The sequence below is a fragment of the Vigna unguiculata genome, chromosome 5 (assembly GCF_004118075.2).
Source record: "Vigna unguiculata cultivar IT97K-499-35 chromosome 5, ASM411807v1, whole genome shotgun sequence".
NCBI lineage: Eukaryota > Viridiplantae > Streptophyta > Magnoliopsida > Fabales > Fabaceae > Vigna > Vigna unguiculata.
This window is the reverse complement of record NC_040283.1, coordinates 1,084,682-1,098,865: the sequence shown is the minus strand read 5'-3', so window position 1 is coordinate 1,098,865 and position 14,184 is coordinate 1,084,682. Positions and strand designations below refer to the sequence as shown.

Sequence of the window (14,184 nt, the reverse complement as noted above, 5' to 3'; positions counted from 1 at the left end):
TAATTTGAATATTTATTTTCTTTTCATATTTTTAAAAAAATATTTTTAAATTTTATCAATGTTTCATTAATATTTGCAAATTTAATAATTATTTTGGTTCTCGTGAAATTTTATTTGGTAAATGTAAACAATTATAATTTATTTTAAAATATTTGATATCGAAAAAACAATCATCCTTCTAATATTGAATATTTGATAATATTATGTTTCCTTTACCATAATTTTTTATTATTTTATAAAAATTAATTAAAATTAATATTGAAGTAGTAAGAAAATGGGTATGGGTACGAGATTATACTCATTATCCGGTGGGGATGAGGATGAGACAAAAGTTTGATACCGTTGAGTTTGGGTATGAGGATGAATTTTTTTTACGGGGATGAATATGGGATAGCGAAACCCATCCCCACCCCGCCCCGTTGTCATCCCTAATGTCACTTGAAAAAGGCTTAGGACATCATAATACAGTCTTCTAAATCCAGATTATCTCATTCCACACCTTTTATCTAATCATGAACATATAAAATTAAATAATGGATTTTTAAATATATTTTTAGTAAATTAATTTTCGATTCAAATTACAATTTGTCATTATTTAAAATTTTGGTGAAATTTAGTATTTAACGTGTGGATTTAGTTATTTTAACCAAATTTTATCAAGTTTATTTAACGTTTCAAACGCATTTTAGAATAACATTTGAGTTGTTTAAATCGTTTGAACACATCTTCACTTCAATATTAACTAAGATACTATCTTGAAACATGTTTGCAACATCAAATAAACTTAACAAAATTTAATTAAAATGATTAAATTTACACATTTTCAAAATTAAAAGACTAAATTGATTCCAAATTTTAATAAAAAACTAATTTCCATTTTTATTAAAAATTAAAATACTAAAATCATATTTAACTTTTAAAAGAATTATCTTAATATATTTGTCAATGACGGTATCACTTATTTTACTAGTATATTAACTATTCCATTAAAAACACTTACGTAAGTGTGTTGAAGCGTCTTTTCAAACACATATTTCAAGACAGACTATAATTAAAGTAAATCGAGAACTCTCACTCAACAAAAATATAACTATAGAAGAGGAAAAAAAATCTCGACCTACTAAAGAACAAAAATAAATCTTACATGACATAAACATAAACTCGACTTCTCATTTTATACAAAATTTTTAAAAAAATTATAACCTACAAAATAAAATAAAATGTTATTTTTTATTCCAAATAAAGTAATTCAAAAACACTTGTGTATTTTATTCTATCGAGGTCAACGAGATTTAAAGGCTAATTTGTAACACAACAACTAAAGTCGTGAAGTAGAAGTCTGAGAGGTGTCTTCAACGGCCTCGATCACGCGACGCAGAAAGACCGTCCGATTCTGAGCGTACACGTGTCCATCCCACCCTCTCTTGATCAAACGAGCGGCTAAGTCAAGCGCAGCCTCAACGGTCTCACCGGCGCTGGAGTGAGCGGAGTCGATGACGCCGAGCCGAAGCGCATCCTCGGCTTTGAGCTTAGCCGCGGTCATGACGATGTGGCGCCGAGCCGCGGGCGTGGCGACCTTGGCTTCGAGGAGAACGTGGAACCAGACGGGAAGGACGAGGTTGATGTTGAGCTCGCTCATGTAGAGGAATCCCCTGTCGCTGCGCATGAGGAGGTAGTCGTGGGCGAGGGCGAAGGTGAAGCCGGCGGCGGAGGCATGGCCGGTGACGGCAGCGATGGTCGGCATGGGGAGCGTGAGGAGATCGTTGACGACGGAGCGGAGGAGGGAGTCCATCAGGATCATGCGCTCTTGAGAGGACTGGGCCCACGCGAGGTCGAAGCCGTTAGAGAAGAATTTGCCGTGCGCGGTGGTGATGAGGGCGGAGGAACCGGTGGCTTCTTGACGGACGCGGCGGAGGGAGGATTGGATTGAATCGAGGAGAGTCGGGTTGAGACGGTGCTCGCCCTCGCCGGCGAGGGTTAGGATGAAAATGTTGCCTCTCTTCTCCAAAGTGCACATCTTTGTTTGGATCGGAATGAGATGAATGAAGAATGGTGGAATGAGATGAATGAAGAATGGTGTTTCTCTCTATTTATTCCAATTTCCAGTAATTTCGGAAAATTCAGCATTGAATACTCATACTCAAAACATTGAATACTCATAAATTCTCAAAACACAATTTCTTTTCGCTTTGATTACCTTTTTGTCAGGATTTACACATGGGGTTACGGAAAGAACAACACCAATGAGATTTGAACCTAACCATACAAGATATTGACACCACTCTCAACCAAAAACCTTAAGACAATAAATTTATGAATCATGATTCTTATATAGTGTTCTACTTTCTCATTTCTGGTCAACGTAAAACTTAGACTCACACTTAAATTTTAACACTTCTTTCCAACTCAATGGATAGTCCTCAGGGTTGATTTTGAATAAAATAAAGTAGTTTAGGTTGATTTTGAATAAAATAAAGCAGTTTGATCATCACTGACAGAGAACAAAATATTTAATACAGTGTGAAAGGAATGCACTTTACCGTGTTAGCCCTTCTTTCTACTATTTTATATTTGAAATTTTGAAATCGTATTCTGTGACATTCTCCTGGTATTAATATTTCATTGATCATCTTCAATGAACAATGTGTTATGATGGGGAAAGATTCAAGCTTCCAGAGAAGGAAATCTAATTCCTTGGTAGTTAATCGAAAGGATCTAATTTTTTTCAAAATGATGAAACCAATATACAGAAAATGTATCACTAGAGCCAAAGAAAAGAAACATAAGATAGTCTACAATGCTAAATTACATGATTGTTGTTGATTTTGCCTAAACCATATTAAAAAGAAAGAAAGCAAGTTGTGATTAACAAAGAGGGATTAAAAAACGCACACCACACCAAAGTGTTTTTCTTTTGTACTGAGCCAAATTACCAACCCATCAATGTCCTTCTTACTTTGTCCACAATCTGGCTTCTTGTTTGGCTTCTGGTCAATGGGAAGTTACGGTTTTCCTCCAACAAAAATCTATACACTTCCCATTGGCGCTCTTGCGTTGAATGTCTTACAACTTCAGCCTGCAAGCAATGCAGGAAAAAGTGAGAAACAGTTCATATTCAGAAACTGTTACAGGATTTCTTCAGAGAAATCCAGAGTTGTCACAATAACCAAGTTTTGTAACATAAAAACTTACCGAGAAAATGCATACTCCCAAAGCTTTTAAAGCCAATGTAACATCATAGAACACACGGGGCCTTCCCTTTCCAGAAAGCTCCACAGGATTAGCAACCAGAAGTTCTGTGTCTGGACCCCGGCTGGCTATGATCACCCTCAAAGGATGAAGCATCTCTTCTTTTAAGCATGAGCATAGGGTTTTCTGACTATCAGGATCTATGATCTTTTTCCCATCATTTTGCTGAACAAATAAGTCTATGTTTCTAAAGCCCTCCACGCTTGATGAAAATCGACCAAAAGCAACCTGATTGAGAAATATGTAAACGACTAATATAAGTTAACATGCATCAATGAAAAATTTATGTGACAAAACATGTAGTCAGAAATTGTATGCGAATAATGAATCCAATAATGATTTAGCAGAATAAGAGATCAACGGATTAAAAATGGCAATAATCAAGTCCAAACGGTAGGAAGTATAGCAAGACTTGAGCACCATTTTTCATTTCCTTTGATTCAGTTTCATGTATAATGGTTCACTAGGGAGAAGAAGAAGGCCATTTGCATGTACCTTAATATCAGAGTCCTTAGAAATCCTCATAATGTCATAACACAGACCCTTCTGGTCAACACACTGAATCTGAAGTAAGGTATGAACTGGGCTCAGTGAATTATCTACAGTAACAGTAGGTGTCTTCAGTGTTTTCATATCTTGGCTGAGTGGATGCAAAGACACCTTGTCCAGCAGCTCAGAACTAAATAATTCTTCAGCAAAAGCTGGTGGAAGAGAAGAAAACCCCTGCAGGTGTCCATATTCAGGCCCAGCCAATTGAAGTTCACTGGAGATACACCTCTCTCCTAAAGCGTCCTTTAGAGATTCACACACATAATCTTGTCTCTTTTTCGTGTGAAGCAATTCCCTTTTTTTATTATTAAAAAAAATACAAAATGTCACATAATTATCATGAGCTACAAGACCTTTAACTGGTATATATTCCATCCAGTTTCAGCATAAAATAATCATGAAGAGCACAAGAAATGGAAGAAACTATAAAAACAAATTTATCTGTTTTTTCTCTGTTCATCTTGGGTCCTCTGTAAGTTTTAAAGAATTTTCAATTTAGACCCCCTAGTTCCAACTTCAGCAATGTTCGATTGTCAAAGATTGAATAAGATAGTTCATAGAATAAGATAGTTCATAGAGTTAGGATAGTTCGACAACCAATCTACCATATACAACTATTATACAATCAATTTAAATTTTAAATAATATTTTATTTATTGGTTTGTTTGTTTGTTAACTTGTGTATAATAGTAAAGTGAAGCTATCAAATGATTGTTTATGAAAAATTGGTTGTCAAAAGATGATTTTTCAAGTTTAAACTATGATATTTATTCCATCAACATCGTATTACAAATCTTGATACCAGTGATTCAGTCCTAGGTTTCAAATAACAGTCCTCTCCTCAATTCATTGAGTATCCACTTGAGTTCTCATACACTTCATTATCACATACCCAATGGAATTGCAAATAGTGACAAGGTAAAAAAGATTTGCCTAATTTTTTGTCCAAACAAACAAAACATGTTAATCTTTATTTAGAAGCTTAAGAGGAACTAATGCCAATAGGATAGGAATATTATCCCCAATTCTGAAACCAATTTCACTGTCCTTCACATATAAATCTATTAGAAATAGGCTATTTAAGATGACCACTTTTCAAGTTTTATAAGTTCTATTTAAGTCATATATCTAAACTACCACCTTGATGCTGCAATTAAAGCAATCTCAAGATACCTCAACTAAGGTGGGTTAGAAATGACCACAACTAAAGTAATTTTCCACCAGAATCAAACACTAATTTCCCAGATGACCTTTTATTTGACTTCCCACTTTCACAGACACATGTTATATAGAAGATTCTAAAAAAATTGAATGGTGTCAAGAAGAGCACTCAGCAGATGCAGAATACAAACAAGAATCTCATACTCACATCCCATCTGTGATAAAGAACATGTCTAACACCCTGCCATCTGGGGTTGGCATCGCTTTGACTCTCTGAATAATTAATTCAAGGTTGCACAGGATTTCATTAATATCTAAAATGATACAGAAAAAAAAAAAAAAGTGTCAAAAACTGTACACCCTGTGTGGTAACTAACCAACCAAAAGAGAGAGAACAAAGCAGAAACTAGTCACCATGTAGCAACCCTTTTTGATCAACACACCAAACCTTCAACAGGTAAATCAGTGGCGGTGAAGGACTTGTTGAGAGTTGATTGAAGTGATAAGAAAACAAACATGAAGGGCAAACTGAAAGGAGGCGAGTCTTCAAACTCTCCCAATCAACTTTGATAGATGCTGGATTTGGAAGAACCCAAAACACGATGTAGCACCACCTTCCATCCGTGGAAATATCTGCATCACCATCCAACATCAAATAATGCAAACTAAAGCTATTGTTACTTCGATTCGAGCGTCATCTCCTGAATTATAACAGTAAATCTCGAAACTCGAAAATACTAACCGTACCATGAATAAAGACACTCATTGTCAAACTATACACATGGTTAATAGCTTTTTTGTAAGAGCTAAAAGTATCCGTTTTTTCTTCTTTTGCAGAACAAAACTCAGGATTTAAAAACAGATTGCATTTGAAATAACTCTATATTGGTCGATCTACGTGTCCGTATTAAATGGTTGTTATTAGCAGAATTTGCAGAAAGGGTCGTGAAAGAGACAGGATTTCCGAGAGAAAAGTCACATAAAAGTAGAACGAATAAAGGTTTGAGATTTGTTGCAGAAAGAAGAGCTTTGAGATTTGTTGCAGAAAAAAGAAACCCAGATGAAAAAGTGAGGTACCGGCGCGGGTAATGCGGAGACCGAACTCGAGGATGATTCTGCAAAGATCGCATCCGAGACCAGCCTTGTCGGGGCAATTGACGGTGACGATACAGGGCTCATTGAGGTCCTTCCCTTGCTGGATCACAACGACGTCGTCCCATGGTATCCCCATGACTGTGAAGTGATGGGTTTAGGGTACGACAGCCACCGTGAAAAGCATTGCCGGAGCCCAAAATGGTGGCTGCGGAACAAACGGAACCGTGAATGATACTTGTGGAATAATGAATTGCACCGAGATAACGTTAGTATATATATATATATATATATATATATATATATATATATATATATATATATATATATATATATATATATATATATATATATATATATATATATATATGCTTAGGGTGAATCTTATTTTTTACAATTTTCAGAATTATTTCAAATATGAAAAATTTATAAACTTTGATTCCACATTCAAATATCTTAAATGTTTTTTATTTATTTCCTCCAACATCAATTATAAACATAACTAAATAAATTTTACATTAATTACAAATTTTAATTAATTCCATTTAATTTTAGGAATGACATTTATAAAGTATTGTGTTCTATTGTAAGAAATAGTCATTGAAACTACAATGTCAATCACCAATTAGTTAAAATACCTTTCCGGATATATATTTCTATAAATATAAATTTGTTTGTTTTTCAGTCAAAAATTTCAAAACGTAGTTTTGGAAGAGTATTTTAAATATTTTAGTTATTAGTATCATAAAAACTATTCTAAAAATGTCAAAAAAAAAAATTATATGGTAGTAAGAGACTTCTATAAGTTCATCCATATATTCATTAATATGAGTGAATATTTCATTTATAGACTTCAAAGCAAGACAAGATATAAAAAATAATAGTTATTATATTCAAAAAAACATTTTATTTAAAAAATATGATTCATTCTTCTAGACTATGGTGTTATAATTATTGTTCATAAAAAATCTTGACAACTATAAAAGTAAAAATAAATAAATTATAACGCGTATAAATAGATCACTACATTTACTTTTTTCGTTACCATAGATACAAATAATATAAATTTGAAAAACTAAAGAATTACAATTTAAAACTTCTAAATCATCTATTTACTTATTAAACTAACTATTATTCAAGTATTCGATGTACTTGATGCGAGTTTTTATTATTTTTATTAACTTTACACATGTTAAATCTGTCCCCTAACATTAATTTTTATATTCAACATTTTTATTTATTTGACATATCCTCAACGTTTTAATTGTGATAGATGTACACTGTGGCTCTAAATTAATAACAGGAATTATTAGAGATGGCAAATAAACCCATGCCCGTGGGTATCACCCGAATCCGTCTCCGTTTTGACGAAGAATCCCCGCTTTGACTGGGTATGGGTATGGGTAATACCCGAAATTTTCAACTGGGAATGGGGATGGGGATATATATATACCTGCCCAAATACCCGTCCCCGCTTAAATTACTAAACTATTTATAATTTATTAAATAATCTAAAAAATATATATAAATAAATAATATATTTACACATAAAATATAATATAATATAATATAATATAATATAATATAATATAATATAATATAATATAATATAGTATATATACATATAAATAAAATATACTTTTATATATATATATATATTTACACATATACATGTAATATAATATAATATAATATAATATAATATAATATAATATAATATAATATATATACATAATAATATAATATAATATATATAATATATACGTATAAAACAAATTAATCATTTAACCAGTGAGATCTTTTATAAACAAATTTATAACATTACAAATTTATAAAAATTTAAGAGAAATATATATATATAAAAACATAAAATATCTACGCATATACATATAATATATATATACATAATAATATAATATATATTATTATATTTATATTATTATATAATATAATATAATATATACTTAAAATAAATATATATCTATAAATATATATATATATATATATATATATATATAAACATAAGATATCCACACATATAATATATATACATAGTAATAATAATATAATATATAATATAATATAATATATATAAATAATTATATATATATAAACATAAGATATCCACACATATAATATATATATATACATAGTAATATAATATATAATATAATATAATATAATATATATATATATATATATATATATATATATAACATATTTCTCATTCTTTTTGTTTTTTGTTATACACTTTGTTTACTCTCTCAATTGTCTGGTTTGTTTTTCAAGATTTAATTTTGAAGGTAATTTTTCTTCTTCTTATTACATAATTTTTACTCTCTGTACATGGTTATGTTCAAATAGGTGTTCCTCAATTTCATTCTATGAAATAATTTTTAGGTTACACATTTGATTATCTTTATTTATTTATTTATTTTCATGAAAATGTTTGACTCTTATTTTGTAGCTCTTCTTTTTGTTACTTTGGTTATACACTTTTTTACTCTCTTTTAATTGTTTGGCTTGTTCTTTAAGGTTTAAGCAGATCTTCAAGGTACTTTTCCTTTTATCATAATCTTAATTATACATTTTTTTTTCGTTATGTTATGTTCAAATGGATATTCTCAAATTTGGGTCACACATTTAATTATCTTTACTTCTTTATGATAATTTTATTTATTATTTATTTTTTGTTTCATGATAATGTTTAATTCTCAATTTTGAAAGTTACTGGAGTGTTATTCATGATATATTGGCAATTGCTTCAGTTTTAAATCCAAGGTACAAAATGGACATGTTAGAATATTATTTTTATAAATTGTATGGTAATGATTTTGATCTGAAACTTAGTAGGATTCGTCAAATGTGCTATGATTTGGTTTTGGAATATCAATCAAAAAAGAATGAAACTTCTTCTTATAGAGCTACATCATTGGAGTTGGGAAAGGATGTTGATAATGATGCGAATGAATTTTTAGAGTTTATGGCAAAAAAGAAAAAATCTAGAACTACAGTTATGAAAACAGAGTTGGATTATTACTTGGAAGAAGATAATTTGCCGGTTACACAAGAATTTGATATCCTATCATGGTGGAAAACAAATGGGTTAAAGTTTCCAACCCTTCAAGCAATTGCAAGGGATGTTTTAGCTATTCCAATAACAACTGTAGCTTCTGAATCTGCTTTTAGTACTGGTGGTCATATATTAACTTCTCACCGTAGTCGATTTCATCATATTACTATAGAGGCTTTGATGTGTACAAGAAGTTGGATATGGAACTCAAACCATCTAGGTAAGTTACTCAAATTTATTAATATTTTTTGTTAGTATTTTTTGTGAATTCTCATCTAATATTCTACATTTGGTGTTTGTAGGTGTTAAAAAATTAAAAGGAAAAGATGTTCTCATGAGTGAAAATGAATCTGATGAAGAATGTACATTATATTCTAGTAATTAAAATTTTCAATTTCAATTATTATATCATATCTAATTTTTCATTTTTTTTCTATGTGTAGGTGGATCGAATGCAAATGAAACCACTGATCATTTGTAAAATTAATAAATATTTTGGTTATTATAAAATTTTAGTAATGTGTAATTTTTTAGCTTTTATATAATTATTTGAATTTTATTTAGTTGTTATTTGATACTTTAATTTGAGATTTATACTATTATAATATTTTTCTTAATATTTGACATCATGAAAATCAAAAAGAGTATGTTATTTTAATATTGAATATTTTGATAGTATCATGATTCCGTTGGTGTGATTTTTAAATTTTTTTTTATAAAAAATATTTAATTGATATATGGAACAATAAAAAAATGGGTATGGGTATGGGTATAAGAAAATACCCGTTACCCGGTGGGAATGGGATGGGTCAAAAGTTGTATACCCGTTAGGTTTGGGGATGAGGATGGGGATGAATTTTTATTATGGGATGGAGATGGGATCATGATACCCGTACCCGCCCCGCCCCGTTGCCATCCCTAATTATTATTGTAAATTATCTCAATCTCGTATCATTAATAAACAAATAGGCAATAATGCAACTTAAAATATTTTATTGAGATGTTATTAACTAAGTTGTTAAATTTAGTCAATTTAGAGATTGATCGGTATTTAATACTGGTGTAAAACTTTACATTACTAACAAATTACAAGTTTTTTTTTTTACAGTGTGTCATATATTTTATCATAGATATTAAAAAATGTATTTTTTATCTAGTTTTAAATCTATTGTAATTTGAGTGTTTTTAATTAACTTCTAATAAATTATAGTATTTATTGGATATTCAAATTTTGTATATGTATAAATTTAATTTCTTTAATCGGTTCAATTAAATATTTTATTATTTGTTTTTGCGTGTTAATGTAAGGAAGGAGAATAATAGGCATTTATCAATTACAAGATTTAGACCTGCTTAATTTAAGTATTTTATTTGTTAATCTTTTAAATTTAAGTCTTTTATTTGCTAATTTTTTAAAATTTTCTAATTCAGTTCTTTTTTATTTTTTATTTTAAAAAATGTGATCTTTCCATTAACTTAACACTAATATTATTGACATTGACATCATTTAAAATAGAAAATAACTCATACCTACACTTAACATTTTACAAAGATTCAATTTACAAAATAATACATTGAAGTTCTTTAAAACAATTTAGACTCAAAAGTAAATATACACAAATAATTGAATGAAATCCTTAAATATGGAGACTAATAAAAAAATGAAACAGAAAATTAAGATGATGGACTAAGATAATAATTACATCTCCTAATTAATGAAAAAAGAAACAGCTGCTAATTAAAGAATACAAACTTTTAAATGTCCAATAAAAAAAACACAATTAAAAATACATGAATCTATAAATAATTAGTTTAATCAACTCTTTCTACTAATTCAAATTCATTAAACCTTAATCCATGATAAGACAAAAAATAAGGTGTAAGCGTCTCTATTCTACCTCAGTACAACGCTGTTATTTGCTCGGAACGAAAACAAGACAAAAGTGACATCACTGCTGTGTCAATTTTTTATTTGTCATTTTCAAATATAAATATTTGTATTTAGCTATCATTTAAAATACCATATTTATAATTATTTGTCATTTATATTCCTCCGACAGCAAAATTAATAGTAACATCATGGTCACATAATATAGTTAGTTAAGACAATTATTTTTATTTACATCTTATTTGATAAAGTACATGCCAAAAATATAAAAAAAATATGGTTTAAAGTTTGAGAGAAAAAACTTGGAAATATATATTATTAATCCTTTATTTATTATTAGTATAATCGTAACTTTTTCCAAACACTATAAACTAATATTAGTTGAAAAAGAAACTTGCATACTAAAATAAGTTTCTATATCTATGATAATATATAAAAAATAATTTCTTATTTTGTGTCTATATTTTAAAATATTAATTTTATGATTTAAAATATATTTATTAAATTTTTAAAATTAATCTTATTTTTACAAATTTTTTATAATACCATTTATCTCGGTTTCTTTTTTCTTTCTTTATTTACCAACATATTCTCCTATTTTTTTATACATTTCATTTTATTTTTAACAAATATAATTTTATTTATATATTAATTTAATAACATTATATTATTATTGTCCTGTTTATATAATATCAAGTCAAAGCACGTTATTTTTTCGAAATTCATTTTACTTTTTCTTTGTGAAATGATAACAAAAATATTATTTAGATGTAATAATTATGTTAAATGAATAATGAATAATGTTTGTTTTGCATCGGTGTTGTTATTGATGGAGGGTGGATATTGCGATATCAAGTGGGGCATACGAAAGGTTCGTGGTGTGTCATATCCACGTCAACACTCACTACACTGTGTTTGGCCACATCTTCATTTTCATTTCTTCGTGCCTTTTTATTTTAAACGGTCCACTTATTCCCATGCGTCCAACTCATGTTCTGTTAAAGATATATAAATCATTTTTATTTTATAACTTTTCAAATTAATTTATGCATAAAGATTCTCTTTTATAACTTTTAAATTTTTACTTTTAACTTCTAGACAACCTAATTTAAAAACTTATTTTACCCTTTCTCGTCTATAAATACGTGTAGAAAAGTTTGCCTATACCTCCTTTTGTTAAAAAAATTATCTAGTAGTGTCAATATCATTACATGTACATAAAATAGTTGAATTGATATCTATACATCATCAATAATGTGTGTGCATATATGATGTTGTCGACCCCATGGCCTAACTCATTCAAGCAACTATCTTCATTCTTGATCGGTTAAGACACTAATTCAAGCAACTTTCTAAATATATAAGTAAGCTCGATTAGCAATTGGATTTTGATTAGACCTAAAAAAAATGTTGAAATGTTATTAAAAATATAGTTAAATATATTTTTTGTCTTTTAACTTTTAGTGAATTTTAGGATCAGACCATTTTGAAACTTTATATTAATTTAATCATTTATTTTTTGAAATACGTGAATTTACTTTTTTTAATTAAATTTTGATAGGTTTATATGATATTTCGTACACATGTCAGGATTGTATTTGAGTTGTTTATATTATTTGATACATTTTTTTTTTATGTTAAGTTAAATACTATTATGAAACGAGTTTGAAATGTCAAATAAATTTAACAAAATTTGATTAAAAAGATTAAATCCACGTATTTTGAAAGATAAAATACTAAATTGATTCAAAATATCGAAATATAACTAATTTCAAAATTTACCGAAAATTATAAAAAAAAAACATATTTAACCCTTTAAAATAATATAAGTAGGTGATTTAGGTGACATATTTATTATTTTGAGATAATAGCATGCATCATAATAACTATAAAAATTGACTTCATTGTCAGATAATTTTTTACACATAAATTAATCATATGAATTACACTTAAATTTGGGAATAAACAATATAAAAGAAAGTATTTGTCCATTTAAGAAAAATGTCTGTTATGGTTAGATATTATTAAAAAAATTCAATTCCAAATATTCTTAAAATTTAATTATTTATAATAAAATTATACAGTTGAGTAACGAAAATTCATAAATTTATTATTGATTTTGAATTAAAGACAATTTCAATATCTTATATATAAATTAAGCTTATGTCTTATTAATATTGTATTTTTTTTTTAATTTCTCTCAAAAGTTTTTTTATTCATATACATTTTTATCGTTATCTTCACTTATTTAATTGATATAGACTAACTTAATGGTAAGTATTAATATATAATTATTTGATTAACACTTTCGAGAAAAAATACTTTTATTTTATCTTCTTCATTTAGATCAATGATGAAAGAAGAGGAGACAAAAAAAATCCATGTCAGTGTACTAGAGTTTCAGAAATTGAAGTCATTTGTTCCTTTAAACGCACGTCTATTTTGTCTGCATGTAATCAAGGATTGTGTTGATCGAACCTTGTAGTAGAGTTTTGGTTTATTGAAACTAATTGCGTGATTTGACAGTGATTAATAAACCAAAAACTAGCACCATGTGTTTATTAATGGTGAAAGGAAGAAAACTCCATTGTTACTTTTGCATAAGTAATATTACAATAACTGGTCATTAATTAAAACCATTCTTAGCAGCCATACTTTTCCAAAAGGTGCCAAGAAATTCAATAAACAAATGAGTGGTGCATGTGTATTCATCATCATTATCAACTATGTGAATGTGATGAAGAATGAAAACGAATAAAAAAATGTAAAAGAGAAATAATCATTTTAAATAATATATTTTTAAATCATATAATGTTGTGTGAATAATATTAAAAAATGTTTAATTAATCATGGTATCTACTTTCGTTCAGATGTGTCAGTCTGGTACGTGTTTTTAAAAATGTGTCAATCTAATTTCAACTTTTGAAAAAGTGTTTTAACGAGGTCAAACAAAAACTACTACAACTGTTAACTTAATTCATGACTTTTAGTACTAAATTTTAATATAAATATCAATACTTAATTTTGTAAGTCATTTTAAGTATCAATACCGTTAACAATATTAATAATTTTTTGCTGAAAATTGAGATATTTTTTCAAAAGTTGGGACTCAATTGACACTTTTTTAAAAGTGGATACCAGATTGATAGATTTAAATGAAGAGGGTACTATC

At 28.4% G+C, this 14,184-nt stretch overlaps 2 protein-coding genes across 2 annotated transcripts; both read right to left on the bottom strand.

Annotated features, from left to right (window-relative positions):
- Positions 1 to 1,152: 1,152 nt before the first annotated feature.
- LOC114183575 (enoyl-CoA delta isomerase 1, peroxisomal-like) lies at positions 1,153 to 2,423 on the bottom strand. The gene has a single exon (XM_028070646.1). It carries the CDS (start codon positions 2,015 to 2,017, stop codon positions 1,319 to 1,321), a length of 699 nt encoding a protein of 232 aa, XP_027926447.1. The 5' UTR covers positions 2,018 to 2,423; the 3' UTR covers positions 1,153 to 1,318.
- A 278-nt stretch (positions 2,424 to 2,701) lies between these two features.
- LOC114183574 (ACT domain-containing protein ACR9) lies at positions 2,702 to 6,316 on the bottom strand. The gene is made up of 6 exons (XM_028070645.1): positions 6,037 to 6,316; positions 5,374 to 5,592; positions 5,168 to 5,273; positions 3,745 to 4,093; positions 3,193 to 3,477; positions 2,702 to 3,076 (listed from the first exon to the last, which is right to left on the bottom strand). Exons 1-6 carry the CDS (start codon positions 6,188 to 6,190, stop codon positions 2,930 to 2,932), a joined length of 1,260 nt encoding a protein of 419 aa, XP_027926446.1. The 5' UTR covers positions 6,191 to 6,316; the 3' UTR covers positions 2,702 to 2,929.
- Between the last annotated feature and the right edge of the window lie 7,868 nt (positions 6,317 to 14,184).

What these genes read in the sequence shown, in the direction of transcription:
- LOC114183575 (XM_028070646.1), bottom strand. Translation starts at nt 2,017, where the DNA reads ATGTGCACTTTGGAGAAGAGAGGCAACATTTTCATCCTAACCCTCGCC.
- LOC114183574 (XM_028070645.1), bottom strand. Translation starts at nt 6,190, where the DNA reads ATGGGGATACCATGGGACGACGTCGTTGTGATCCAGCAAGGGAAGGAC. An exon ending in TCAAAAAGGGTTGCTACATG is followed by an intron (nt 5,274 to 5,373) that starts GTGACTAGTTTC and finishes GTATCATTTTAG; the next exon opens with ATATTAATGAAATCCTGTGC. An exon ending in TGGGAGTATGCATTTTCTCG is followed by an intron (nt 3,077 to 3,192) that starts GTAAGTTTTTAT and finishes CATTGCTTGCAG; the next exon opens with GCTGAAGTTGTAAGACATTC.